Raw genomic sequence first — 13,611 nt, 5'->3', positions numbered from 1 at the left:
CTTCCCTCCCCACCCACCTTCCCTAAGAAGACAAGCAATTCAACATAGGTCACACATGTATCATTATGTAAAACACTTCCACAATAATCACATTGTGAAAGTATAACTATATTTCCCTCTATCTTATCTTGTCCCCCTTTATTCAATTTTCTCCCTTGACCCTGTCCCTTTTCAAAAGTGTTTGCTTTTGATTACCTCCTCCCCCCATCTGCCCTCCCTTCTATCACCCCCCCTTTTTATCCTCTCCCCCCTACTTTCCTGTGGGGTAAGATACCCAATTGAGTGTCTATGTTATTCCCTCCTCAAGTCAAATCCGATGAGAGCAAGATTTAGTCATTCCCCCTCACCTGCCCCCTCTTCCCTTCCAACAGAAATGCTTTTTCTTGCCACTTTTATGTGAGATAATTTACCCCATTCTATCCGTCCCTTTCTCCCTCTCTCAATATATTTCTCTCTCACCCCTTAATTTTTTTAGGTATCAGCCCTTCATATTCAATTCACCCTGTGCCTTCTGTCTATATATATGTATATTCCCTTCAACTACCCTAATACTGAGAAAGGTCTCATGAATTACACATATCATCTTTCCATGTAAGAATATGAACAAAACAGTTCAACTTTAGTTAAGTCCCTTATGATTTCTCTTTCTTGTTTACCTTTTCATGCTTCTCTTGATTCTTATGTTTGAATTCAGTTCTGGTCTTTTCACTGAGAAAGCTTGAAAGTGCTCTATTTTACTGAAAATCCATATTTTGCCTCTGAGCGTTATACTCAGTTTTGCTGGGTAGGTGATTCTTGGTTTTAATCCTACCTCCATTGACCTCCGGAATAGCATATTCCAAGTCCTTCAATACCTTAATGTAGAAGCTGCTAGATCTTGTATTATCCTGATTGTGTTTCCACAATACTCAAATTGTTATTTTCTGGCTGCTTGCAGTATTTTCTCCTTGACCTGGGAACTCTGGAATTTGGCAACAATATTCCTAGGAGTCTCATTTTTGGATCTTTTCCAAAAGGTGATTGGTGGATTCTTTCAATTTCCATGTTACCCTCTGGCTCTAGAGTATCAGGGCAGTTCTCCTTGATAATTTCTTGAAAGACGATGTTTAGGTTCCTTTTTTTTTTTTTTTTTGATCATGGCTTTCAGGTAGTCCAATAATTTTTAAATTAACTCCTGGATCTTTTCTCCAGGTCAGTGGTTTTTCCAATGAGATATTTCACACTGTCTTCCATTTTTCATTCTCTTGGTTCTGTTTTATAATTTCTTGGTTTCTCATAAAGTCACTAGCTTCCACTTGCTCCAGTCTAGTTTTTAAGGTAGTATTTCCTTCAGTGGTCTTTTGGACCTCCTTTTCCCTTTGGCTAATTCTGCCTTTTAAGGTATTCTTTGCCTCATTGGCTTTTGGGGGATCTTTTGCCAATTGAGTTAGTCTATTTTTTTAAGGTGTTATTTTCTTGAGTATTTTTTGGGTCTCCTTTAGCAAGTCATTGACTTGTTTTTCATGATTTTTTTGCAGCACTCTCATTTCTCTTCCCAATTTTTCCTCTACTTTTCTTACTTGCTTTTCCAAATCCTTTTTGAGCTCTTCCATGGCCTGAGACCAATTCACATTTTTCTTGGAGGCTTTTGATGTAGGTTCTTTGACTTTGTTGACTTCTTCTGGCTGTATGTTTTGATCTTCTTTGTCACCAAATAAAGATTCTAAAGTCTGAGTCCTTTTTCGTTGCCTGGCCATGTTCCCAGCCAACTTACTTGACCCTTGAGATTTTCGTCGGGGTATGACTGCTTGTAGAGCATAGAGTACTTTGTCCCAAGCTTTAGGAACTGCGCTGCTGTTTTCAGAGCTACTTCTCCACTGTCACCACAAGCTGTGCCACACCAGTGCTCCTCCTCCCCCAAGAACCACCAACCAGGACTTTGACCCAGATCCAAGCAGGGCAAAGCAAGCTCTGCACTTCTGCTCTGATCCACCACTTGATTCCTCCCACCAGGTGGGCCTGGAGCCGGAAGCAACCACAGCTGGAGCTCTGGCAGCAACTGCAGGACCTTCCTGCTGCTGCCGCTGTGCCACCTCTGCCGCCCTCCTGGGGCTGGGGCCAGACCACACACTTCTTTCATTGAGATCCAGCAGCTTTCCCGCTAACCTGCTCCATAGTCTTCAGCGTTTATGGGTTGAAAAGTCTGGTAACTGCCACAGCTCAATGGTTATTCTGATTGTGTTTCCATAATACTCAAATTGTTTCTTTCTGGCTCCTTGAAGTATTTTCTCCTTGAAATGGGAGCTCTGGAATATGGCGACAATATTCCTAAGAAATTTCTTTTGGGGATCTATTTGAGCAGGCGATCTGTGCATTCTTTCAATTTCTATTTTGCCCTCTGGCTCTAGAATCTTAGGGCAGTTCTCCTTGATAATTTCTTAAAAGATGATATCTAGGTTCTTTTTTTGATCATGGCTTTCAGGTAGCACAATAATTTTTAAATTATCTCTCCCAGATCTATTTCCCAGGTCAGTGGTTTTTCCAATGAGATATTTCACATTATCTTCCATTTTTTTCATTCCTTTGGTTCTGTTTTATAACATCTTGATTTCTCATAAAGTCACTAGCTTCTACTTGCTCCAATCTCATTTTTAAGGTAGTATATTCTTCAGTGGTCTTTTGGACCTCCTTTTCCATTTGGCTAATTCTGCCTTTCAAGGCATTCTTCTCCTCGTTGGCTTTTTGGAGCTCTTTTGCCATTTGAGTTAGTCTATTTTTTAAGGTGTTGTTTTCTTCAGTGTATTTTTCAGTATTTTTTTGGGTCTCCTTTAGCAAGTCATTGACTTGTTTTTCATGGTTTTCTCTCATCACTCTCATTTCTCTTCCCAATTTTTCCTCTACCTCTCTTACTTGCTTTTCCAAATCCTTTCTGAGCTCTTCCATGGGCTGAGACCAGTTCATATTTTTCTTGGAGGCTTTTGTTGTAGGCTCTATGACTTTGTTGACTTCTTCTGTCTGTATGCTTTGGTCTTCTTTGTCACCAAAGGATTCCAGAGTCTGAGACTGAATCTGGGTGCGTTTTCTCTGCCTGGCCATATTCCCAACCAACTAACTCGACCCTTGAGTTTTTCAGTGGGGTATGACTACTTGTAGACTAAAGAGTTCTATGTTCCACGCTTGGGGGGATGCGCCAGCTCTGCCACACCAGCACTCCTCCTTCCCCAAGAACCCCCAACCGGGACTGGGCTTAGATCTTCAGCATGCTGTGCACTCCTGCTCTGATCTGCCACTTAATTCCTCCCACCAGGTGGGCCTGGGGCTGGAAGCAACTGCAGCTGCCCTACCTCCGCTGCCCTCGGGGCGGTAGCCGAACCGCAAACTCCTTCCACTCCCGCGGCTTTTCCCACTAACCTTCTCTGCTGTCTTTGGTGTTAGTGGGTTGAGAAGTCTGGTAACTGCTGCAGCTCACTGATTCAGGGCGCTAGGGCATGCTCCCCCGGCTCCTGGTTGGGTTGGTCCACGCCGCTTACGCTGGGCTCTGCTCCGCTCTACTCTGCTCCCAGCTCCATGCGGGATAGACCTCACCCAGACACCATCCTGGCTGTCCTGGGCTGGAGCCCTGCTTCCCTCTGCTCTTTTGTGGGTTCTGCATTTCTAGAATTGGCTCAGAGCCATTTTTTATAGGTTTTTGGAGGGACTTGGCGGGGAGCTCACGCTAGTCCCTGTTTTTCAGTCGCCATCTACTGCCACAGCTCAATGACTCATGGCCCTAAGGCCTGCTCTGGCCAACTCCCAGTCTGTTCTGTCCAGGCGCAGCCCAAACAGGGCCGCGCTCAGCTCCCAGCACTGTGTGATAGACCCTTCCCAGCAACCATACAGGCTCTCTTGGGCTGGAGACCTACTTCCCTCTGCTATTTTGTGGATTCTGCAGCTTTAGAATTTGTTCAGAGTCATTTTTTACAGGTGTTTGGAGGGATTTGGGGGAGAGCTTAAGCCAAGTCCCAGCTTTCCAGCTGCCATCTTGGCTCTGCCCCCTTCTATTTTTTTAAAGTAAAAAAAGTACACTTCAATCTGTATTCAGACACATCAATTCTTCCTCTGGGGATGGAAAGCATTTTTCATCATAAATCCTTTAGAGCTGTTTTCGATCGTTGCATTGCTAAGAACAGCCAAGTCATTCACAGCTGATCATCTTACAATATAATATTGCTATTACTTTGCACACAGTACATTTCATTTTGCATCAGCCCATGCAAGTCTTTCTAGGTTTTTCTGAGAGCATCCTGCTCATCATTTCTTATACTATAGTAGTATTCCATCATAATCACATATCACAACTTGTTCAGTCATTTCCCAATTGATGGGTATCTCCTCAATTTCTAATTCTTTATCCCCAGAAAAGAGCTACTATATTATTTTTTTTTAACGTATTGGTCCTTTTCCTTCTTGTTTTTTATCTCTTTTGGGACACAGACCTACTAGTCATATCGCTAGGGTCAAAGGGTATGTATGGTTTTATAGCCTTTGGGTATAGTTCCAAATTTCTCTACAGAATGGTTGAATGAGTTCACAACTGTACCAACAATGCATTAATGTCTCATTTTCCCCACATCCCCTCCAAGATTTGTCATTCACCTTTTCTGTCCTATTAGCCAATTTCACCAGTATGAAGTAGCACCTCAGAATTGTTTTAATTTGCCTTTCTCCAATCAATAGTGAGAGCATTTTTTCATACGGCTATAGATAGCTTTGATTACTTCATCTTAAAATTGATGAGATCTTTTGATCACTTATGAACTGAGGAATGGTTCATATTTTTATAAATTTGACTCAATTCTCTATGTGTTTGAGAAATGAGGCCTTTATCAGCAAAAACTTTTTTTCAGTTACTATTGCTCACTATATTTCTCTCCATCCTATCCCCCCCATTTATTCTATCTCATAAGTGTTTTCCTTCTGATTACCTTTCCCCCAAATCTACCCTCCCTTCTCTCACACACCCTCCCCCTCCCTTTCTTATCCCTTTCCCTCCTACTTCCCTGTAAGGTAAGATAGATTTCTATATCCAATTGAGCGTATATGAGAATAAGGTCCACTCACTCCTCTTTACCTCCCCCACTTCCTCTCCACTCCTTGTTTTGCTGTTTCTTGATTTTTCATAAAGTCATTAGCTTCCATTTGCTCCATTCTAATTTTTAAAGAACTATTTTCTTCAGTGACCTCTTGGACCTCCTTTTCCATTTGGTCAATTGTTTTTAAGGCATTCTTTCTTCTCACTGGCTTTTTGGAGCTCTTCTGCCATTTGGGTTAGTCTATTTTTAAGGTGTTATTTTCTTCAGTATTTTGGGGGGTCTTATTTACCAGACTTCATGAGTCTTTTCTCAGGATTTTCTTGCATCACTCTCATTTCTCTTCCCAATTTTTCCTCTACTTCTCTTACCTGGTTTTCAAAATCCTTTTTGAGCTCTTCCATGGCCTGAGACCAATTTATATTTTTCTTGGACACTTTGAATGTAGGAGCTTTGACTTTGTTGTCTTCTTGTGAATGTGTACCTTTATCTTCCTTGTCATCACAGTGATCTTCCATAGTCAGGTTTTTTTCCCATTGTTTGCTTATTTTCCCAGCCTATTACCTGTCTTTTTACTCTTCGTAAAAGTAGGGCTCTGTTTCCAGGGTGGAGGGCACATTGTCTCCAGCTTCAGGGGGTTTTATGCAGCTATTTTCAGAGACACTTCTAGGGAACTGTAAATTTTCAATCTGTCCAAAGTAGTATGCTCTAAAGAGAAGCGTTTACAACTTTCCTGACCTGTGCTCTGTTCTGTGAGCAACCACAAGCACTCTTTTCTGCCCTACAACTGTGAGGAGGGTCTCACCCCCACTGTGGCCTCAAGCTCTGCTATGCTAGTGATCCTCCTCACTCTAGGACTAACCACCCAGGACTGGGACCTGGATCCAAGTATGGGCAAAGCAACAGTCCTGCCTCTGTGCTAGCAAAAAAAACCCTGTAATCTCCTTCTGACTAGTTGTGCAACCCCTTTACTGTCTGTGGGCTGAGAGCTGTGGAAGCAGCTGCTGCCGATCCAGTCACTCCTGAGGCATTCTCCTGGTCTGCTGTGGCCAGGCCTGTGCTAGACTGTACTCCTCTCTCACCCAGGTCAGACAGAACTTTCCTGCTGTCTTCCTAAGTTGTCTCTGGCATCTGTGGGCTGAGAGGTCTGCTATGAGTGATTCAGTCACCCTGAGGCCTGCTCCAGGTTTGCTGGGGCCTGGTCTGGAGTGGCACAGCCTGTGCTCCTCTAACCTTGGTACAACAGACATTTCCTGCCAATCCTCCTAGTTGTCTTGGGTTGGAAATTTGCGTCACTCCATCTTTTTGTGGGTTCTGTTGCTCTAGAATTTTTTTAGATTCATTCTTTAAAGGCATTTGGAGGGATTGGGCGAGTGCTCAGGCAAGTCCCTGCCTTTACGCTGCCATCAACTAATTCTTGCTACTACAGAAGAGGGAATCAGCAATATGTACCAATGTGAAGTCTATTCACTGCAAGTAATTGTGATACAAGGTGATTAAGTCCCAGGCTAGTATTGTGGGAATAAACGGTGAGAAAGGGGTACATGCAAAAAAATATGCTATAAGAGGATAGGCAGGATTTGGCAACAAGACTGGATGGAAACAATGAGAAATAAGAATTACATATTTACTTCAATTTTGGAATTCCAGGGGCATCAGGAATATAGGAGTTTTGCTGATAACATAAAAATTCAGAAAGATGAAAGTTTGGCTAAGAAATAAATAAGCTAACATTCAGACATGTTTAGTTTAAGGTGTGGTTGTGATGACACCAAAAAATATTTCTGGAAAACAGCATGAAACACTAGATAGAGAAGTTATAGAGATTTGGGTGTATTCTTATCATAAGTGAAATATGTGGGGTACAGTACGACTGAAATAGTCATAGCATTTGTATAAAGTAAGAATGAAGAATAAGAGGACTCAGAAAAGAGCAGTCCAAGAAGCATGAAGAATACTGAGGTAGCTAACAGCTGAGTCTAATAAGAAAAGGGGGGGGGGCAGGGGGAGATTAAAAAAAGGGGTAAAGGCAATGAATATGATGAAAGCAGACTGCTGAAAAGGATCATAAGGATTTAATCAGCTCAAAGAACAACTAGATTGCAATGAACCCTGCTACCAAGAATGGGGAAGGACTATGGCAAACTATCATCCATAAAGTGGACAGAACAAAGATTTTACTCCTGACTTAGCCACTGTGATTCTAATCATTTTGGCTATTTGTTTCTTTCTCTATTTGCAAGTGTTGTGTATATACGACACAACTGTAGTATAAAGAAAAATTACTTTCAAAGAAAAATTCAAAAGAATAAATTAAGTAAATAATAGTCATAAGATCCTTGGAATGTCTCAGCTCTTGATTATTATGCTTATATATCTATAAAGATTTCCTAGACTCATGGACTATCAGGTCTGGAAAGGTCCTTGCATACTCACTTTATTTACTTATCAATTTACATATTAAACTATTAAGACCCCTCCACTGATGGCTCCTCATGGCGTGAAAGTGACTGTGGGTTCCCAAAGGCAATGCCATCCAAATGCAGGCTCTGATGGGTCAAGCTACAAAGGTTTAGAGTACAAGACCAGTGATGACCAGAAGGACAAGTTTAGCTAAATTCAGAATAATTCACTATCAGGTCTGGCAAAGGGCAATTAGTTTTTCCATTCGTAACAAGTCTCAACAACACTAAGGTTGTGATCACACCAATGATCCCTGAAATACACAACTGCATGGTCTAAAGTAAAACTGACTGGAAGTCCTGTTTGGCTCTTCTCTCAAATGCAAATAATGAGAACGGTCTAGGATTAAAATAAGGGATTATTATACCATATGTCACAGTAATAAAGAATAATATATTTATCCAAAGGTTCTTTTAAAAGCTATTGTACTGTGGCAGCTAGGTGGCGCAATGAGTAGAGCACCGGCCCTGGAGTCAGGAGGACCTCAGTTCAAATCTGGCCTCAGACACTTGACACACTAGCTGTGTGACCTTGGGCAAGTCACTTAATCCCAATTGCCCTGCCCCCCCCCCAAAGCTGTTGTATTAAATAAACACCCTTTAAATCAAAACTTTCCATTTTACATGCAGCCAAATGTTACTTATTAGAAATTTCATGGCATAAAAATCATCATTTTTCAAAGACTTTCATTCACCTATAAAATAAAATTTAACATCGGGCAGACAATATATTATCTTGAAAAGGAAAAAGCTGGCCTACTAATAATTTCATGTCTTACCAATGATGTTGATAATTCAGTAACATACTTTTTTTCAAGAATTCTAATTTTTGCTTGTCTTCTGCTTTGTCTGTATGATATGTTTTTGTACAAACAAGCTTACAGGTTTCCTCCTTGTTAAATGAAAACTGTATTAAAACAAAATGGAACGTCAATTAATAGAAGACACCTAGGTTTACTTAGAGTTATGTCACACACACACACACACACACACACACAACACAAAATTCTTCCAATCACTTAAAATAAACATTAATCACAAATATGCCATACTCTCATAATAAGAAACAACTTTAGCAATTAAAAAGTTTAATCTTATTTTGCACTCTTAAAAGGCATTCATCACCTTTTTTTTTTCCCTGTTTGGTAAACAATGTTTTCCTCTCTTCTTTTTAATAGAAATTCTAGTATGGTAGCCCATAGATTTCAGTCTATATGCCACAAAATATGAATTTGGTCTTGAGAAAACAAAAACAAAAAAGTGGGAAAATAATGTAGCATTATTCTATCAATTGTAAAAATAATCACAATCTTTTCTGAAGGACACTCTAAACACTTTTAAAAATAAGAATAGAGTTAGTGATGTAGGGAAACCTCATTAATTTAATGCCAACATGTGTCTCTCTTTATTCCTTATGTTCAAAATACTTCTTGCTCTGTCAACTTTCAAGATCTTAATTGGGAGTAAACAAAATTTAAAATAAAAATCTTTTTTTTTTTTCAAACAAAAGTCTTCCCAAATTTAGGGTTCTTCCACATTACTTCAACTTAAGAGCCTAACAATCAATTTTTAACTGTATAATATGGTATATTGTGACAAACCATACTATATTTTTCATAAATTAATACATTTCATTGTATAAAAGAAATTATAATTCAAGATGAGTCTCTGAATATAATTTATAAAAATCTAACTATTGTCCTAAAGGAGCTTTTAATCTTGTAAGAAAAAAAAATCAGTATAAAAATACATGAGAATACATAATTTGAAGTGCTTAACTAAGTACCTAGGTTTCAAATACTGCATTAAGACTTTAGGGCCACACTATATGTGCTTCTAAGCTGTATGTAAGCTCTAATTTTACTGTACTTGAAAATAATAAAACTAGGTAGTATACTTTAACCTAAAGAACTCCGGGCAATCAAAGTAGAAAGCAATAACAGAAACTTCGTGGCACAATGGAAAAAGCATCTCGCCCTAGCTTTGCCATAAAATAGCTGTTACCTTGAGCACTTAACTGCTCTTGGCCCTAGTTTCCTCATCTGTAAGAGAGTTAAATTGGATCCCTTCAGACCCTCCAAGTTCTATAACATGATTAACTATTTTGGTCTAGCTTGAAACTTAAAGATATCTGGGAGGAAAACATTCATATTCATAATGCTTGATCCAGAATTTCTTTCTGTTCAACTTTGTTTCAGACTTGATTATCTGCCCCTGAATCCTTCACATACAAAGATTATGCTATTAATAGTGAATATGTGATGGAAAATACAGTCACTGTTCACAAATACAAATTATTCTATATAAAGTTTTATTTTTGAGAGTAATCTATCCTTCAAACCTATTTTTAAAAGATCAAAACACCTCCTTAGGTTGAAGGCTTTTGATGTCTTTTCCTCTGTGATTTTTGAGCTGTCTGAAGTCTGTAACTTTATTCTATATCAACAGCTCAGGGGCAATAGTCAGCTCTCAAGAAAGACTTCTTTTAGCCACTTGTTAATCCCTAGGCAAACACAAAAGAGATCTCAGAATGGATGTTACAGCTGTTTCCTTGAAACACAAATTAGCCAGTATGACTAAAAGTCTACACAAGAGACAGCAAGAATTTCTTAAGATAAACTTTAGTAAAACATTTTAGCATCAGGATCCTCCACCCTTAACAATATTGCTGCTTGTGCATAATAATGCCCTCATGTGCAGACTTATTCTTACACTAAATTATATCTTTTAATAAAATGTATACCAATGAGTTTTTATGTTGATATTGATAAAATTCAAAAATAATTAAAATACGTGCTTAGTTTACAATTATATATAATGATAAATACAAACCTTATATGGAGAAGGTTCAATTCTTTCCCCAAATAATACCTGACCAAGATTTTCAGATGGACGTTTTCCTCCTGCTGCTTGGCAAAAATCAAACCTGGAAAGGAAGAAAGTATTGGTTTTTCAACAAGAGGAAAAAACAAAACAAAACACATCAACCATCTTAATTAAAATAACAGATTTCATAAGAGAATGTCATGTTCAATGCATCTATTTCAGTGCAAAAACTTGATAAACCTACTCTAGTCAGAATTCTAGTCAGAATCCTGTCTGGGTTACTTATATTCCTAAATTATATTACTCTACTATGAAATAGAAACTACAGGACATCTCCTTAAGCTATTATTTGAGATTTTTTTCTTTTTGTTGATTTCAAACTATTTTCTCCTGTACGTTACAAAAAAAAGAGCATTTTTTTTCATTCCCAAGTAAGTTCTAGCTCCCAAAGGTATATGCACATATATTAGATTGAAAATAAGTTAGTGTAGTTATCTGTGCCAGAGTGGAACAAGTAATAGACTAGGACTTTGACATAGCTGGGCTATTAATTAGTTGTGTGGATAAGTCACTTAACGTTAATGGGCTTCAGGTTACTTACCCTTAAAATAAAAGGCTAGAGTGTGTCATAGTTTCCTAATCCAGATTGTATTTCAGACAAGTAAAATACCTAAATTTTCAAGTGCTCTGCCCTGTGTAACTCAAGAGTTTAAAAAAAAATGAGGAGGCCCAAAAGGAAAAAGCCCTGAGGAAAGGTTTGGGAAGCGTGAGATGGAAGATGATTTTTTTTAAAAGTTTATAGGTTTTAAGAAATAAAAGCTTTTATCAAAAATTTTTTTTACAGATATGTAAAAAGTCAAGTACTGAAGATCAACAAACACTGGCCTAGATAATGTCAAAGTTCTTTCTAGCTCTAAGAATCTTTCTAATTTGGGGGGGAAAATATCCTGTATTTCCTAAGTAATAAAAAAAAAAAACCTTTAAATGTAGTCTCTCTATTTCCATCTACTGAAAAAAATTGATGGATACAATTGTTTAGAGAGGTTAAGAGATAATTTAAAATAAAGAATGTATGTGATATGATACAATGCTCAAATAGTTTTAACTAAAAGTAGCTTGGTTTCTAATGTGATATACAAGAGGGAAATCAACATTTTAATCAATAACTGTGTATCTCATGGAATAAAACAGACAAAAATGAAGTTCATCTTTTAATATTGTGTAACTAAAATCTCTCCTTTTAGAACTTTTAATGCCCAGCACATAAAAAGCCAAGTTTCCACATGCTCTGTGGAGAAAAAATATCAACAAAAGTTTTAAAATGCAAACATCATTTGATGAGACATAGACAGCTTCACATGTAAACAAACTTTAAAACACTTACGCAGTATATTCATAAGGAAGAACAGATTCCACAGAGTCAAGCCTGTTCACAAACAGTTCTATTCCAGACTGAAAATGATGAAATACAGAATTAGGATAACAAACAACTGTATGTTGAAAATCAGTGACAAAGATTTATCATGCTTGCAATTTAAAAATAGTTTGATGTGTTGAAACATGGAACTGAACAACATGAAGTGTTCTAAGTATTTTACTGGTTACAAATCATATATACTAAGTTTACTTAAAAGGTGAGCTTAATTTAGCTGAATTTAAACTGTAGCAGAAGTTTTAGCATTGCTAAAAGTCCTAAATATTGTAAAAGCCTTTTCTTCTTCCATGAACTTTAGAAATTATATTGGTATATTTTCACTGTAATTTTCACTTTACCAATATTGATGCTATTAATAACCTTTAAAAAATACAAATGTCAGTTTTCCAAATTCAGTATCTTATTCCTAAGCATTAAAATTATTTTATTTTTGGATACATTTTAGATTCAATATTTTCATCAGTCAAATCCTGTATTTTATTCACATAAAATAGTTATTGGCATTAATTTTTTTGGTCATAAAAATAATTAGTAAAGTCCTAATTTAAAAATGAAATTTCTAGTCAATAAGAAAGGAAAAAGAGGAAGACTATGATAATGTGGCATATAGGAGAAGTCTTCTTGATAATGGCAAGTCAACACTGTAGGAAGGAAAACCCTGAATTCCTAATATACCACTAATTTCTAAACAGTCTCTCCTCCAAGGGTTAATCTCTCAAGATTCAAGACACCCGAAATATTTGCTCACCAGCTTATCAATTACCTTGGTTATTAAATCAATTTTAAAAAGCTAATAAGTATGTTTGTCACTTTGCTCAGCACTGATAGGTGCTATTTGAAAATATCATGGGGGTTAGGATAGGCTCACCTTGGTAAAAATTCTGCATAAATATGGATGCAAGCATGTTTAATATATAGCTCTAGTCCCTCTGGTCCTTATATGGACCAACTTGACTGCATGAAACCATATATGTAGCATTTACACTCTCTTTCTGCAGTCATTATATTGAGGTGGCAGCTAACATGACAGGTGATTTGAAGGAAAGCCAAATACAAGTCCAATATTTGGATTCTTGACACTGGTTCCCACTTTGAGAGTGAAGAAGACTGTCTTTCTTAGTAATAGCAGCTTTTTAAAAAATACAGTGTATTATATACATCATTTCATTAGATTATCAGGAGAACCCGCTGTGAGGTGGGTCTTAAAACTATCATTATCCACTGCACATATAAGGAGACAGGAAGAAAAGTGAAGTGATTTGCCCAAAGTCACACGGTCAGTCAGTACTGAATGGCATTGCAACTAGATAGGTGGTTTTTTTTTTGTTTTTTTGTTTTTTCAACTCAATTTCAAAATTTTAGGGATTGTGAGCTGGATGGAATTTTAAAGAATAAATATCTTTTTCAACCCACTCCTATTACAAATAAGAAACTGGAAGTTCAAGATATTAAACAATTGTGAGGGGGCAAAATAAAGGCAGGGACTTGCCTGAGCTCTTCCATATACCCCTCCAAAAAACATTAATACCTCAAAACAAATTCTAAAGTGGCAGAACCAACAAAAGTACAGGGTGAAACAATTATCGAACCCAAGACAACTCAGAAGGATAGCAGGAAAGGTCTGTCTGACTAGGGCAAGAGTGGAACACAGTTCAGCAGCAAGTAGGCTGGGGGGGGGAGGGGGGGAGATGGATAACATACAACACAACGAATCTGCAGTGGTTGCTTCCAGAGCTCTCAGCCCACAGAGAGAAAGGGGGTTAGACAACTGATCAGGAGATTACAGGTGATCCCTTTGCTGGCATCTGGAAGCAGGACTCTCTTGCATTGCCCAAATGCA

The 13,611-nt window shown here is 38.0% G+C and overlaps 1 protein-coding gene across 1 annotated transcript in view; it reads right to left on the bottom strand.

Annotated features, from left to right (window-relative positions):
* The window catches only part of TM9SF2 (transmembrane 9 superfamily member 2), an 83,872-nt gene that overhangs the window by 40,536 nt on the left and 29,725 nt on the right, over positions 1-13,611 (bottom strand). The window contains 3 exon segments of the mRNA XM_036755432.1: positions 8,290-8,417; positions 10,343-10,436; positions 11,721-11,788. Of these exon segments, the coding sequence (XP_036611327.1) occupies positions 8,290-8,417; positions 10,343-10,436; positions 11,721-11,788 (290 nt within the window).

Source organism: Trichosurus vulpecula, chromosome 4, assembly GCF_011100635.1.
Source record: "Trichosurus vulpecula isolate mTriVul1 chromosome 4, mTriVul1.pri, whole genome shotgun sequence".
In the NCBI taxonomy this organism is placed as follows: domain Eukaryota; kingdom Metazoa; phylum Chordata; class Mammalia; order Diprotodontia; family Phalangeridae; genus Trichosurus; species Trichosurus vulpecula.
This window is presented reverse-complemented; position numbering and strand designations above follow the sequence as displayed.